The sequence below is a fragment of the Odocoileus virginianus genome, chromosome 20 (genome assembly GCF_023699985.2).
Source record: "Odocoileus virginianus isolate 20LAN1187 ecotype Illinois chromosome 20, Ovbor_1.2, whole genome shotgun sequence".
Lineage (NCBI taxonomy): Eukaryota > Metazoa > Chordata > Mammalia > Artiodactyla > Cervidae > Odocoileus > Odocoileus virginianus.
The window spans coordinates 20603261-20620441 of NC_069693.1; the positions used below are offsets into that span (position 1 = coordinate 20603261).

At 34.0% G+C, this 17181-nt stretch overlaps 1 protein-coding gene across 3 annotated transcripts in view; it reads right to left on the bottom strand.

The window, feature by feature from the left end:
* Positions 1 to 17181, bottom strand: part of URI1 (URI1 prefoldin like chaperone) — a 62991-nt gene that overhangs the window by 17042 nt on the left and 28768 nt on the right. For 2 of the 3 annotated variants that reach the window (XM_020896906.2, XM_020896897.2), the window contains exons 3-4: positions 10472 to 10550; positions 9282 to 9417 (exon numbers count right to left, since the gene is read on the bottom strand). In XM_020896906.2, the coding sequence (XP_020752565.2) occupies positions 9282 to 9417; positions 10472 to 10550 (215 nt within the window). Of the gene's footprint in view, positions 1 to 9281; positions 9418 to 10471; positions 10551 to 11417; positions 11551 to 17181 lie in introns of those variants that run through there. The other variant, XM_020896925.2, reaches the window with a different exon arrangement.

Consider the following 17181-nt stretch of genomic DNA (forward strand, 5'->3'; position numbering starts at 1 on the left):
GAAAGGTCCTGCCAAATACCTAGCAAATGAATTTTAAAAGCTCTACACAAGGTATATCACAGTGGCACTTCAGATCATGAGGAGTAAGACAGGAACCTAAAATTTCTAAAGGGAAAAAACACAGTCACATACAAAGAGACGGCATCAGATCTTTTAACAGCAACACATAAGACAGAAAGCCTTCAAAATTATTTCAACTTTGAATTCTAAATAGACGAGTTACAAAAAGCAGGAGTATAAAAAATATTTGCAGACATGTAAAATTTCAAAAAATGTGTCTCCCACACACCTTCCTGGAAAATCACTGAAGGTTATCCTCTGGTGGCTCTGACGGTAAAGAATCTGCCTATAATGCAAGAGACCCAGGTTTGGTCCCTGGGTTGGAAAGATCTCCTGGGGGAGGAAACGGCAACTCACTCCAGTATTCTTGCCTGGAGAATTCCAGGGCCAGAGGAGCCTAGCCGACTGTAGTCCATGGGGTTGCAAAGAGTTGGACATGACTGAGTGACTAACAACACACACACACACACACACACACACACACACACACACCATCCAACAAAATAAGTAAAACCTGAAGAGATGCCATGGGAACCAAGAAATAAGAAATAAATAATAAGAGGTAAAGATATGATACAGTGATAAAAGAAAAGACTAGGAAGATAGACATTCTTTGAAATTCAAGATGGGAGCAAGTACAAATCAAAGCCAGACTATGAAGGATTCTAGTACAGAGGTCTCCAAGAATAAAAGTGTTTGGCTAGATTAACAATAGATACATAACTTTATGCAACAAACAAAAATAAACAGTAAACTTCAAATAAAAGGTTGTTCAAAAATGGAAATGGAGTTACAGTTAAGCATGAATGTTGATTAAACAAAAATTGTAATAAAAAATTTTTAAAAAGATTGAGGGACAGGGAGAGAACATGTAAATGAATTATATGTTATCCTTCAATTATAGGTAGGCAACTGATACTACATAAAATTGGAAAAAAAGAATCAAGAAAACAGAATATGCAAAGTACTTGGGTAATGTACATAAAAAGAACAAAGCAAAAGATTAGCTTAAACACGAGATGAAATATCTATGGAATGAGGACCAGAAGCAGAGAGGCACACAAAAGGACTCAACTTTTTCATTACTATATTTTAAGGTATACAATGTTTTAAAGCTGTCTACATTTATGACACAGATAAAACCAAAAGCCATAAATTTATGCTTTGTAACAAAATACCAATGTATTTAAGATATACCTCACTGAAGATACTAAAGGATACACATACTGCCTCATAAGATAAATCACAAAAGTTTCTTACCAGCCATATCATATTATCTGCAATACATATTCCACAAACACTTGTTTTTTCAAATGCCCAATTTTCATTATTCATCAGAAAATCTAAAAGCATACAGTAAAAAGGAAAAAACAGTCCATTCAAAAGAACAAAATAAATCTCCAGAAACTCCTTGAAGAAACACAGGCATCAGATATACTAGAACAAGACTTTAAAACAACTGCCTGTGTATATGCTCAAACAGCTAAAGAGAAATACAAAGAACTAAAGTAAATCTTAAAAACAATACATGAGGAAAGTGAGAACATCCACAAAGTGATAGAAATTATAAAAAGGAACCAAACAAACTCTGGAGTTGAAAAATATAACAACTAAATTCAAAAATTCACTACAGGGTCAACAACATATTTGAACAAGCAGAAGAAAATCAGGATCAGTGAACTCAAAGATTAGACATTTGAAATCATCAAGTCTAATGAATAGAAAGAAAAAGAATGAAGAAAGTGAACTGAGCCCAAGGGATTCATGGGATATATCAAATAGATTAATACATACATTAAGGAAGTCTCAAGAAGAGAAAGTGGCAAAGGGATTATCTGAAGAAATAATGGCTGCCAAACAAATTCTAAATTTGCCCAAAGATCAACAAATCAACAAATCCAAAAAGCTCAACTAATTCCAGGTAGAATAAACCCAGAGACCCACACCAAGATACAGAATCAAACTTTTCAAAGACAGAGAATCTTCAAAACAGCAAAGAAAAAGAAAATCATCACAAGAGATCCTCAATAAGAATATAAGCAGAATTCTCAATAGAAAGTTTGGAAGTCAGAATTCCAATAGGCTTAAAATGCTGAGAGAAAAAACTCTCAATTGAGAATCCCACATTCATCAAAACTGTCCTTCACGTATGAAGGGTAAATTAAGACATTTCCAAATAAACAAAAGCTAAAGGAGTTCCTTATTGTTATGCCTGCCCTACAGGAAAAACTTAAGGGAATTCTTCAGTTGAAACAAAAGGACACTAGACGATAACTAGAAGCTACATGTCTCTGGGAAAGGCAAACACTGGCAAAAATTAAAAATAGTATAACCGTCCTTATGGTTTGTAACTCCACTTTTTATCTGCTACAGAATGTAAAAGAGAAGTGCATTAAAAAACATTGTAAACCTGTTAATAGGTACACAGTATAAAGATATGATTTGTGACACTGACAATATAAAGGAGGAACAGAGCTATACAGAAAAGTTTTTCTAAGTTATTTAAGTTAGAAAGTGAAAGTCGCTCAGTCGTGTCTGACTCTTTGCAACCCCATGGACTATACAGTCCATGGAATTCTCCAGGCCAGAATACTGGAGTGTGTAAGCCTTTCCCTTCTTCTCCCCACCCAGGGATCAAACCCAGGTCTCCTGCATTGTAGGCAGATTCTTTACCAGCTGAGCCACCAAGAAAGCCCAAAGTGAAAGTGAAAGTTGCTCAGTCATGTCTGACTTTGCAACCCCATGGACTATACAGCCCATGGAATTCTCCAGGCCAGAATATTGGAGGAATGAAGTTGGAACCAATTCAAAATACATTGTTACAACTTTACAATGTTGCAAATAATCTCCATAGTAACTACAAACAAAATACTTATAAACCATTAACAAAGGAAATGAGAAAGGGGATAAAAACACATTACCACAAAGAAAAAAACCCAACTAAACACACAGGAAGGCAATAATGAAGGAAATGAGATATATAAAACCTGTACAAAAGACATATCAAAAAATAATAAAATGGCAATACTCTTATAAGTTACTATAAATGTATTAAACGACAACAGAGTAGGAAGGTACAGACTAGGAGAATGGACTGGAAAAAAGATGATTTAACTATACGATGTCAACAAGATATTCATTTTACTTCTCAGAAAATATATAGGTTGAAAGCAAAAGGATAAAAAGATATTCCATGCAAACAGTAATGAGAGAACTGGAGTGGCTACACATATTATCTCCTATTAGATATTAAGCAAAAAAAAAAAAAAAAAAAGGCTACAGCACACAAAGGGTATTTTACACTGATAAAAGATTCAATCTATCAAGAATACAAATATATACTTGGGAATAAACATCACCAAGGAAGTCCAAGCCTTACATGCTGAGAATTACAAAACATTAATAAAGGAAACAGAATGATTCAAAGAAATGGAAAGATAACCCAGGCTTTTGGACTGAAAGAATTAATGTTGTTAAAATGGTCATGTTACCCAAAGCAAGATTTCATGCAATCCCTATCAAATTGCCCGTGATGTTTTTACAGAACTAGAACAAATAATCCTAAATTTTGTAATGAAACATGAAAGACGGAGAATTGCCAAAGAAATCCTGAGGAAAAGCAACAAAGCAAAAAGTATAACTTCTTCCAGTTTTCAGGCAATACTACAAAGCTACAGGAACTTCCCTGGCAATCCAGTGGTTAAGATACCACACTTCCACTACAGGCAACATGGGTTCGGTCTCTGGTCAGGGAACTAAGATCCACATATCATGCAGCCAAAGAAAAATAAAAATAAGAAATAAAATAAGAAGAGATGCTTCTAAATTATTTAAAAAACACTACAAAGCTACAGTAATCAAAACAGTGTGGTACTGGAACAAAAACAGACATATGGATCAATGGATAGCAAAGAGAATCCAGAAATAAACCCACATTCTTATCGCCAAATAATCTTCAACAAAGGAGGCAACAATACACAGTGGGAAAAATACAAGACTCTTCAGCAAGTGGTGCTGGGAAAAGTTGGACAGCAGCACGAAAATCAATGAATTTAGAACACACCCTCACATCATACACACAAATAAACTCAAAATGGCTTAAAGACTTGAACCTAAGACATGACACCATAAAACTCCTAGAAGTTTTAAACATAGGTAAACATCCCCTGATATAAATTTTAACAATGTTTTCTTGGGTCAGTGTCCAAAAAAACAGAAATAAAAAAGCAAAAGTAAATAAATGGGACCTAATTAAATTTATAAGTTTTACACAACAAAGGAAACCATAAATAAAACAAAAGGCGACCAACAGACTGGGAGAAAATATTGGCAAATTATGTAACCAACAAGGACTTAATTCCCAAAATATACAACCAGCTCATACAACTCAATTTAAAAAAAAACTCAATTAAAAAATGGGTTTGAAAACCTAAATAGGCATTTCTCCAAAGAAGACATGCAGATGGCCAACAGGCACATGAAAAGATGCTCATCATCACTATTAGAGAAATGCAAATCAAAAGCACAATGAAGTACCACCCTCACACCAGTCAGAATGGCCATCATCAAAAAGCCTACAAATAACAAGTGTTGGAGGGGATGTGGAGAAAAAGAAAGCCTCCTACACTGTTGGTGGGAACTCAAAACTGATGCAGCCACTATGGAAAATAGTATGGAGGTTCCTCAAAAAAACTAAAACCAGAGTTGCCATATGATCCAGCAATCCCACTCCTGGACATGCATCTAGACAAAACTATAACTAGGAAAAAATACATGTACCCCTAAATTCATAGCAGCACTATTTATAATACCAAGACATGGAAACAATCTAAATGTCAATGGACAAATAAATGGATAAAAATGTATAAATATACAATGGAATATTACTCAGCTATAAAAAGAATGAAATAATGCCATTTGCAGCAACATGGATGGAGTAAGAGACCATCATACTTAAGTAAACAAAGAAAGAGAATAACAAATACCACACGTTATCACTTATATGTGGAATCTAAACTAAGACTCACATGAATATAGCTACAAAACAGAAACAGACACAGACTCACAGATCTAGAGAACAGACTTGTGGTTGCCAAGGGAGAGGGGAAGTGGGGGAGGGAATGATTGGGAGCTTGGGATTAGCAGATGCAAACTATTATATACGGCTAGATAAACAACAGGGTCCTATTGTACAGCACATGGACCTATATTCAATATCCTGTGATAAACGATAATGGAAAAGCATATATGTATGTATAACTGAAATCATTTTGCTGTATAATAAAAAATAAAACTTATAAACCAACTATGTCAATAAAATTTAAAAATATACGATTATAAAAAATGCACTTGTGCTCGGGCCTGGTGCACTGGGAAGACCCAGAGGGATTGGGTGGAGAGGGAGGTGGGAGGGGGGACCGGGATGGGGAATACATGTAAATCCATGGCTAATTCATTTCAATGTATGACAAAAACTACTGTAATGATGTAAAGTAATTAGCCTCCAACTAATAAAAATAAATGGAAAAAAAAAGAAACTATATCACAAGCTCAAAAAAATAAAAAAAATAAAATGTTATAAAAGAAAAAAAAAATGCACACACCTATCAACAGAGCCTCAAATATATGAAGCAAAAAATGACACAGTTCAAGTGGCTCTACAATAAGAATTGGAGATGTCAATAGATGACAATAAGGGACAAAAGAACCAAAAAGGAGACTGATAAGGAATACTATAGAACAAATAGACCTAACAGACATATTCAGAATATTCACCCAACAGGGAACAGAGTACCCATTCTTCTAAGGGAAACACAAACATTCTCTAAGAAAGACCACATGATAGGTCACAAAACAAGTCTTAAACTTTCTCACAAGATTGGAAAAAATACTTTGTGTGGTTTCAATCCAATGAAATAAAACTAGAAACCAACAACAGAAGGCAAAATGGAAAATTAACACACACATGGAAATTTAACAAAACAATGAATGGGTCAAAGTAGAAATTATAAAGGAAACTAAAAAATACCTTGAGATCAACAAAAATGAAGACACAACAGATCAAAATTCACAGGATGCAAAGAAACCAATGCTAAGAGATTTATACCTGTAAACACCTACATTTAAAAAAAAATCTCAAATCATAACCTAATTATATGCTTTAAGAAACTTGAAAAAGTGTAATAAACTACATCCAAAGCTACCAGAAGGAAGGAGCAACAAAGATTAGAGTAGAAATAAGCACAACAGACACAAGAAAAACAGCAGAAAACAACCAACAGAATTAACAGGTTGGTTCCCTAAGAAGACCAACAAAACTGGTAAGCCTTCACCTACACTGGCAAAGAAAAAAGAGAAAGAAGACTCAAATGACTAAAACCATAAATAAAAACAGAGATGCCTTTATATATTCACATATAGAACCTAAAATATGAAGTAAACCTGAAGAGGAAGAATAAAAACCCGAATCTTAAATAAGAAGCATAGTAATTAAAAAATTAAAATGAGGTAATACTACTTATTTTACAGAAATAGGAATATAAAAGAATACTATGAACAGTTAAATGCCAACAAACCTGATAAGCTAGATGGACAAATTCCTGGAAACATATGGACTACTAAAACTGAAACAAGAAGAAACAGAAAATCTGTGTAGACCTAGAACAAGTAAGATTTAATTAATAATCCAAAACTTTCTAATAATAAAAAGCCCAGAACAGATGGCTTCACAGATGAATTCTACCAAACATTCAAAGAAGAATTAACACTAATTCTTAAGCTCTTTTGAACCAGTGCAGAGGAAGGAATAACATCTATGAGGCCAGCCAGACAGACACCAAAAGAAAACAGGTATGTCTCAACAGCAAACAAAATTTACGGTCACATAAAAACCTGTAGAAAAACGTATACAGCAACTCCGTTTGTAACAGCCAAAAATGGAAGCAAACCCAAACGTCTTTCAATGGATAAACAGAAAACCTGTGCTACATGAATGTAATGGAACACTACTCAGCATAAAGTAGTGTTTATACTACTACCTTTTCATACACAGAACAAACTGGATGAGGCGTTATGGTGAGTGAAAGTAAGCTTCAGAAGGTTATCTAGTGTGTGATTCCACTTAAATGGCATTCTGGAAAAGGTGATAAAGACAGATCAGGGATAGATATGACCACAAAAAGGAAAACACAAGAGAGTTTTCAGCGTGGTCCTGTGTCCTGACTATGGTATATCCTGTATCCTATTCTGCTTCCTGATTGCAGTGCTGGTTAAACAAATCTTCAATTACAATTAGTTGTAACTAATAGAACAGTATACCAAATAAAATGCCAACTTCACTCTAATCATTTAAAAAATTAGAAAACTAAAAAAGCTGGTCATATTCATGTTAAATGAAAAAATGCCAGACATGAGCAAAAGGGTAAGGTACTGGGCTTGCCATCTATCTCTTAGAAGTCATCTTCCTCTGAGTTAAGCCTCTGAATCCTCTTACTGTTGTTGTGTTAAACCCATTTTGTCCTTATTTTTACTACTTTTTAAACATTCAATGACCTCCCTTCACCTTCCCCCACTACCCGGTTGACCCTGAGGTAAGTATGTTTAACCTGTTATATTTCTTCTGCCTTAAGAAAAATAAAAGTACCTTTCCTTAATAAATGTTAAGTACAATAATATGCCTAAACAATTTCTTCAGTTATTATAAATTACTATAAAACTGTGTGAAGAAAACAACAATTTAGAATTCACTTACCAAAACAGATTCTCAAACATAATTTTATATATATATTCCAAAAAATATTTTAGATAAATATTGATCCCAAAAGTCATTGCTTTGGTCACTTCCTAAAACTGTATTTAACACTGGAAAGTGATTTACCAAAAAATATTTTGCTATTCCAGAGCTCTAGTCTATTAAAAGCATTCTTTCATTAATATAAGTCAAAATGATCCTAAAGATTTCTTGGCTGAAATTTCCAAATGCAAATCAAAGTGAACAAATTTCAAAAGATGAACTGATTTCATATCAGCAGTTTCCCCAGGAAATAAAGCAAGCCTTCACCATTAAGAAAGACCTTTAAAGAATTATACCCATTCTCTTGGCTCTAATAAACATGACTTACTTTAATATAGTAATGCCAAAAGAATTCTCACTGCCAGGAATTATACACAGGCCAAACAATAAGATTCTGATTATAGTGTCACAAAAGATCAAAACATTTATCAATTATAAACTTACAGGCACTGACTTGCATTTAGAGTCTCCAAATATAGATTCCAGAATTTCACTGAGTAAATGACTTCTCCAACTAGTACCCACTCATATGTAAGTGAAATAATTTCAGCCTAAGAAAACTCAGCTGTTTTCTATCTACATGACCTCATTTAAACAGAAGGAGCCTCAAAAATTTGTTTTCAGAGACACATATAAGTAGAAGAGTAAAAAGCAGGTCTGGGTGACTGGGTGACATTATGCTATCAATTTAAGCATGCTATTACAGAAATAAAAACATGTATTAGATATTAAACAGATCTAATATTAAAATGCAACTAAATTACAACCCAAGTGAATCAATCCAACTAAAAAATATATGTATGGATTATATATAAACCAACAAACACTATCTAAAGAAAACTAGAACGACCTCAATGAAATGAGGCAGAAACCTCAAACCATTTAAGAGTGATGTTGTAGACAGCATTTCTCCACACCTGGTCTTTTCTTCTGTAAAATGGAAATGAGAGTTCTTCAAAATCAAAACACACATTTAAGAATTGTTTCTACTTCGCAAACAGGTATTTATCCTAGTCCAATAACTAGGAAGCAAATTCCTGTGTTCTCAAGTATTCTGGGGAAAAATAAGTCTTGAAATGCAACTAAAGCAAACCAATTATAAAATGTAAAATGACCCCAATTCTTATATCTATCCAACTGCTATCTACAAAACCATGTGTGATAACTTTTATACTTGGTAATTTCTAAAAACATGTTAATGTGGGTGACATTTCCAACCCAGATGTTCCATTCTCCAGTCCACATTTTCAAATGCTGGATCTGCTCAAACTATCTCCAATTCAACAGAATCACAAATAGCCTAGATATCTGTGACACTTATCTAACAAATCAGTGCAAGGTACTGTTAATAACAAACAGTCCATCAGCCTGGCACTTTGTGAACCAATAAATATCCAACAAAGAAACATCATTTATAATTAGTACATACGTTCTTTCCGGTGCTCAACCAAGCCAACAGCCTGCTTTGCTGAACATTTTGCAAACCAATTGTCCCCAAGTAAAACAGTGACTTCATTAGTATGGACGAGTTTTCCTGGCATGAAGGCAAAGGGGCCAAATGGTACCTATTGTTCCAAAAAAAAAAAAAAAAAAAGAGGTCAAAAAATAAATAAAAACACTAAAAACTGCATTTTATGAAACAGCATTAAAAGTTCTGTGTGGAAGTCTTTTTAAAAAACTCTCCTCACTAAGAGAAATAAAGTGTCAACTTCATGGACATTTAACATTATAATTTCACTAGGAAAACCTATAGAAAAAATTTAGGTTAATTTGTCAACATTAAAAGAAAAGAAATGAGCATATTTACAAAAATAGCTTTCAGAGAAATCAGCGTTGCTTCCAAACATATTTATTTTTTGCTCAGTCATAAATCTAAATGAAAGCAAACTAGAAATAAAGTATTAATAAATTGACTAACTTTGATTTTTTTTAAACTGAAAATTATTTCTGAGAAAATAGTGTCTTTTGGGGGCAAAACAGGAATTAACAAAGAGCTTTAAAAGGTTTACAAAATTTATGAAATATCTGAGCTGATATAATAAAGAACAATATATTTTCAAAACATCTGGTCTAACTTAATTAAGAACAGTCTTCATGAAAAAGAATATTCATGCAAAGAAAGAATCTAATTCAGGGCTCACAAATAGACCGATGTGTCGATATGAAGATCTGAATATTCAAAAAAAATTAGCAGCACCTTTATATATAAAATCAGTGTTCTAGGGTTTAGTTCTCCAAGATACATAACATTACGGTCTATTGCTGCTCTGGTTAACAGGAAATGACTACATGCCATATTTCTGTTGTAATTAGTTTGCTAACATAGTAAATTTGCATACCAGATATGTCAAATTTTATGCTAACATTTATGCCATTTATATCATCATAACATAATTTAATATAAATCTAAAAAAGGAAAAGAATACCAACTATTACCACAATTAGTGCATTATTATAAAGTAAAACAGAAACCTTCCTATGGTAGTTATCTCTGATCTAGTCCAGGGAGTCAACTTGTAAATCAATACACATTAAGCAAAGAAACACCTTTTTACTTTACATAGCTAACATCTTTACAAGAAACAATATTCTACTTTAAAAGAAACACATCAAACATACCATGATATTATAAGACAACTTATCAGGCAACGTACTGAGTCTTTCTTGAAGAGCATTATAGTCATTATCTACCTTCTTCCTGTTGGAAAAAAAATACCAAATACTAAATTAATACCCAAATTAATGATTCCTCAAGTAGGCTATGTCTCATAAGCTAATCAAAAACCTAATTTCAGCAATTTAAAGATTAAAGTGCTTTTTAATTTTAAAATCGTGTTTTTACAAAATTTAGCAACAGCAGTATTCCACCATACACTTATCAAAGAATTAAGACTCTCAGCTTTTAGATGTAGAACACACATATTTTGAGAATTATTGTTCCCTAAAGTAGAGGATCATCTGAACTAAAGAAAATTTGGAAATTAAGGGAGACAGTGAGTTTGGAGGGAAATGGGTTCAAAATGAAGGAAGAAGATAGCTGAGAAAAGCTTTTGAGAGAATAAACACTGGTTGTGAAACAGAAATCATCAACACAAAATCTGAGCAGATGCTTCAGTCCGTCCTCCTCAGAAAACTTTGGGTTGAAATATCTAGAGTCATCAACTCTTCATTTACTCATACTAATGTTATTGAGGTGAGAGAGAATCAGTCAGGAGCTAGAAGAAATTAGGTAGAGGTACTATAAAAAGTATTACAATTGGGCTCTGGAGTTTATTTCATGTTACATCTCAACAGAGCTACCTGATAATTTCAAACCACCAAAAGATACAAATCTGCAGGAGCAGAAATGGTGACCTTTCCCTCACTGTGAACCATACTCAGCTCTCACAGCTGCTGGAACTGAAGAGCCCTACACTGAACTTCTATCAAACCTTCTGTGGGTATGTCGTTTCCAAAGGGTTCCCTGCTAGGCTGCAGGCTGCAAGCAAAACCAGAGGACTTAAACTTTTTAAAGCAGAGGGATGGTTTTCTCAATTTAAAAAAAGTAACAAAAACAAAAACTCACCAATTCAACAAGTAATTTAAAAGAACATGTAGAAATTATCATATTAAAATTAGGATAAATTGCAGTATAATCACTCTCCAGGTAATAAAAGTGACTGTTCATGGAATTGGTTTCAGTTTACTCCTTAGCTCCCCTAAAGCAACAAACATAATTAATAAAAATCATCTCATTTAGTCTTAAAAATATCAAGGAATTTCACATATTTTAATTCATCATAAAAATATTCCTGCAGTAAGTGTCACATCAATATTTCCCTCTTACAAAAGAGAAAGCAGAAGAAAAATGGAAAAAACCACACATTTAAGAGAAATTAGATCCACTCTATTAAGGAGAGGTAGCAGTGACCTTAACCGAGGTCTTCTGACCAGTATCCTTTCAAGCAAGCCTTTTCATTTTCTAATGTTCAAGTGTTTTTTTAAAAACTTTCCTCTCAAATCCCTTTTTATAAATAAACATAAAATGTCTTTATTTGTTTAAGGCAAAAGTCATCTTTCTGGATACACTTTCATATTAATAAAATGGTAGGAAATTTCAGGAACAGGCCTATATACCAGAAAGAACATGGCTTTAAAGTCAGACCAGAGCATCAATCCCAGCTCCACCATTTAACAAATTAATCCTAGACTTAGTATCTTCAATGGTACAAAATTGAAATAATACCTATCTCATAGATTCAAAGCACTGAACACCTAAATATACTGAGCCTTCAATGACCCTGTTCCCATGAAGTATCAAAAATACCAATTCTAAAATTTGAAAGAAAGACTGTATTACCCACTAAGATAATTCCACTGTGTAAAATTCATTCCATTTGATACAAATAGCACAACTTACTTAAAGACAGTATAACTAAACCTAACAACTCAGGAAGCTTTTAGAAACAGGATTGCTGTGAGCAATAAATGGGACAGTTTGGAAGAACTGAAGTGACACAATGCCTGCACACTGTGAACTCATTAAATCTATTATTTATAAATACTAGCAGTTTTACATAAGTAATTTGGCAAATGCTTAGATGACTAATGTTAGTTGCTAAGTTGTGTCCAACTCTTTGCAACTGCATGGACTATACAGCCCACCAGGCTGCTCTGTCCATGGGATTTCCCAAGCAAGAATACTCAAGCGGGTGGCCATTTCCTTCTACAGGGGACCTCCCCATCCAGGGATCAAATTCAGGTCTCCTGCACTGCAGCCAGATTCTTTACCATCTGAGCCGCCAGGGAAGCCCTAGATGTTCCTACAATTGTTAAAAAGCTAATATTGAAGTTAGCACTCAATATGTACTATTTTAGTAAACACACCTGAAAAGGGGGGAAGATTTCTAATAAAACATCACTTTTATATATTAAAAGAACAGAAGATTGTCAATCAAAGACACTATAAGAGGTCAATGTCAGTATTCTAAAGTATATTCAGTTTTAAACTAAATCAATAATTCTCTCTAGAAGAAAAAAACTGTGGCCATATTGGAGAACAGTTTAAGATCAGAGTTGTTACTTCTAAATTTTGAATTGTTTTCTAAAAATACAAAAAGAAAGGAGAAGATAATTTTAAAAACAGCTCATGCAGAAATCCTTTTTGAAGGGAGGCAACTAGAGTCAAACAGTGCCACTGGAAGAGATTACGGCTTGAGGAACTCTCTCCCTGAAATTCCCACTAGAGGAAATATTCAGAATCAAGTGCCTAGTCAAACAGTTATCTCCAAATAGTCCCTCCTCTAATACTTCAGGCTTAAAAAAAAATCCCATAAAAGATCACAAAGCCTATACAGCAGAAAACACAAAATGACTCTAAGATCTAATGTGTTACGGAAGGTATCTTTGTACCAAAATCTGAATAAACTTTTTCTATTTTACCATTCAGAAATATATAACTAAATTTTTGGAGATTATAAAATATGTAGTCAAAGAAGCCAACTGCTTAAAATAACTTTTTTTCAGATGAAAATAAAATCCAGATGTAGTTAGGATAAATCTCTCAAGCCTACTTATTTATTCTGTTACTAGATAAGACTTCCTTGTTTGGTTTCACCATATCTGATCCTTATAGTAGATTAGGTTCAACCTTCAATTCTTAAAAGAATTACCCAATAAATAAGATTTAATTTGCATCAAACATCTTCATGCAATGTTACTTAGAGAAAATAAGTACTAAAGCACTGTTATATGGCATAGAAGAAACTTTTATAATCTTCTTTTAAATCTTGCTAATCAGCCTTCTGAGACACACCTAAGGTTTTTATTAAAAAGCAGCAGCAAAAAAGGACATAACTACAAACTAGTCTTAACCTTAAGGATGAAGATCAGGACAGATCTCATGAGAAATATCTTACTTTCATAAGGCTGTAAAAAGTATGAGAGCGCAAGTTAGATTAACATGTATGTTCAAGTATTTACAGGTGAAGTATGCAGATGTCCACAATTTACTTTGAAACACATCATAAAAAATGGACTAAGGGTTGAGATATGGATAGCTATGTGATCAAGGTTCATCTATATAATTCTTTCAATTTTTCTGTATGTTTGAAGATTTCCATAATAGAATATTAAAAAGGAGATGGGAGAAATATGAAGGGAACTCTTTAACCCTCTTCTTAAATGCATGATAAAAAAGAAAACCTTTGTAAAGCAAAAGAAAAAAGTTCTACATCCCATGTTTGAGGCAAGTGAGTAAAGACTCCAATCTCCAGCTTTCAACAGGAAAAACAGAAAATAAAACAATTCACTGAAACAAGATTTGTTCATTTTTCTCTTTAAAGTATGAAGTTGTAATAGGCAGAAAGTATTGACATTAAACCCATTTAAAAAGAAAAAAACCTCCTATCATTCTCTTTACCTACTATCCTAAACAAAAAAGGAGAAAACACCAAGAGATGCTTAAAGGGGAAAAAAGGAAAGGGCTTTTACACTAATGCTAATATCTAGGTTGATCTGGGGTAGAATTAATTCTTTTCTTGTTTGTTAATTTAAGAAATTACAAAACCCAAAGATTTTGGAATATATATACAATTTTCTTTAGAAATGATTCTTAGTCCATCATACCCACTCTGGAATGTCCTATTAAGCATCCAAGAAACCTTTGTTTCAATTCAATTCACCATTTATGGAGTGCCTGCTCTGCAACCAAGCCTTATGCCATATGCTGCAGGGATCATCACTCAAATATAGCATGTCTTTTTTCCTTTTTTTTTTTTTTTTTTGCAATGCTTCTCTGTTAAAGATCTGCTGGCTTGATGGATGCCTGGGTTTTTAACCTCAAAAATTAAGAAAACAGAGGAATGCTGAGTTCAGGCATGGTAAAGAGAGAAATTTTCTCATTTCTAAAGAATGGGATGACTAATCTTTTTAAAGTATCCTCTTAAACAGCATAAACAAATTATCAAGGTTATACTAAGCAATAAAAACATTCTTGAAAGAAGACATTTTGTGCCTTCTGTAATTGATGAGAAGTACATTTTTAACCATTTAAAAGTATCTGTACTAAATCAATAGCATTTTTTTAAGATGGTCATGGTAAAACAAATTACTAGTAAGATAAATGATATCTACTACAAAATTAAGGCAATATGGTCACACATTCCTTTATCTCAACTCATACCTAGGAGACATATCAGAAGATGCTGATGAAATAATCCATGTTCTTTATATTTTATGAGTCCATGAGAAAACTTTATTTTTAGAAATAAATGAACCTAAATATAAAAATTTAATAATTTTTCAGAAGTTTAATGAAACAAAGTTATCTAAGAGACAGATGCATCTAACGTTCTACTGCTGCTGCTGGTTAGTCGCTCAGTCTTGTCTGACTCTTGCAACCCCCTGGACTGCGGCCCGCCAGGCTCCTCTGTCCATGAGGATTCTCCAAGGCAAGAATCCTGGAGTGGATTGCCAGGCCGTCCTCCAGGGGATCGTCCCAACCCAGAGTTTGAACCCAGGTCTCCTGCACTGCAGGCCGATTCTTTACCATCTGAGCCACCAAGGAAGTCTTAACCTTCTACTAAATTTCTTCAATTTAAGTCTTCAGCAATGAGACAAGAGAGTACAATGAATGAACACGGCAAAGGTGGGACAGAGGAATTTGTTTGAGCCCCCATACCAATAACCTAGAGAAGGCAATGGCAACCTACTCCAGTACTCTTGCCTGGAAAATCCCATGGACGGAGGAGCCTGGTGGGCTGCAGTCCATGGGGTCGTGAACAGTTGGACACAACGAGCGACTTCACTTTCACTTTCACTTTCATGCATTGGAGAAGGAAATGGCAACCCACTCCAGGGTTCTTGCCTGGAGAATCCCAGGGACGGGGGAGCCTGGTGGGCTGCCATCTATGGGGTCGCACAGAGTTGGACACGACTGAAGTGACTTAGCAGCAGCAGCAGCATACCAATAACCATGCACATGTAACTTGAGATTTATCAGTTACCACAGGTGCCCGTTTCTTTATCAGCCTTCTTTTGCTCTATGAATAAAATGAGATGTGAATTCAACATAAGAAAGTTTAGAAGTTACAAAAACACATTACTCTATGTGTATATGAAAGAAATGCCCTCAAAGTGCCCAACTGCTTTAGGTGATGAGTTTACAGGTAATTTTTATTTTCTAAATTTTCTACAACTGATATATATTTCTATAACAAATCAAAAGAAGGAACTTTTAAGAAAAGATGACTTTAGATATGTTAAGTTTATAACTGACTTAAGCTTTGAATATCTGCATCAGTTTCTACTTAGTCTAACATAATTTGCAAGTTTTGTCATTTCAACTTGTTTTCTATATTTTATTTCTAAATTACATTTTAGAAAAAAGTAAACTGTTGTGTGCCGTTCTCTTAGAACAGTGACTCATCACTCTTTGTGGCTACTGACACCTATGAAAAACTGATAAAACCTCGAGATCCTTTCCTCATAAAAAGGCCCTATATTTTGCATCAATTTCAACAGAAGCCCACTCATAAATCCCTTGAGGTTACTATTTCCTTCAAGAGGTCTTATAGGAGTAAAAAAAGCAGCAGTCCTGGCCAGGTATTTATACCCAGCAAATACTTAAAATTCTCAAAATTATTTTTAACTAGTTCAATTTAAAATTTTTTTTTTAATGGGAAAACTGTCACCAATTTGGTCAAGAGTTCAAAATAAATTAGTAAAAACATTAAATTGTACACAAGTCTAATTTTTTTTACAACTAACATTTTCCTTAATCACACACTGATACCAACACTTCCTTTGGTCTTCAGTATATTAGAATTTAGACTTTTGTATCTCAAAAACAAAGGCTTCCCAGGTGGCACTAGTGGTAAAGAATCTGCCTGCCAACGCAGGAGAAGCAAGAGACACGGGTTTGATCCCTGGGTCAGGAAGATCCCCTGGAGTAGGAAATGGAAACCCACGCCAGTATTCTTGCCTGGAAAATCCCATGGACAGAGGAGCCTAGTGGGCTACAATCCATGGGGCCACAAAAGAGTCGGACACAACTGAGCGACTAAGTACATATATTTCAAAACAGAGCATGAACTCATCAGTGATCCACCTCTCAGTCAAGCAGTACTGATGCAATATTTAACCTTCATCCTCACACAGTGCTCTGTGCTTGAAAGTTTTACTGTATGCTGCTCTCATTGTATAAAAAAATAAGCAAAAATGAATGGAAAATGAAAAAACTCAGAATGCAAAGAAGTGTAGTTTTCAAAGCTAATACAGTTAACACAAAGATGAAAAATCATGAGGTAGCCAAATCAAATTGAAATGTAGCCTCAATCAGATATAACAAA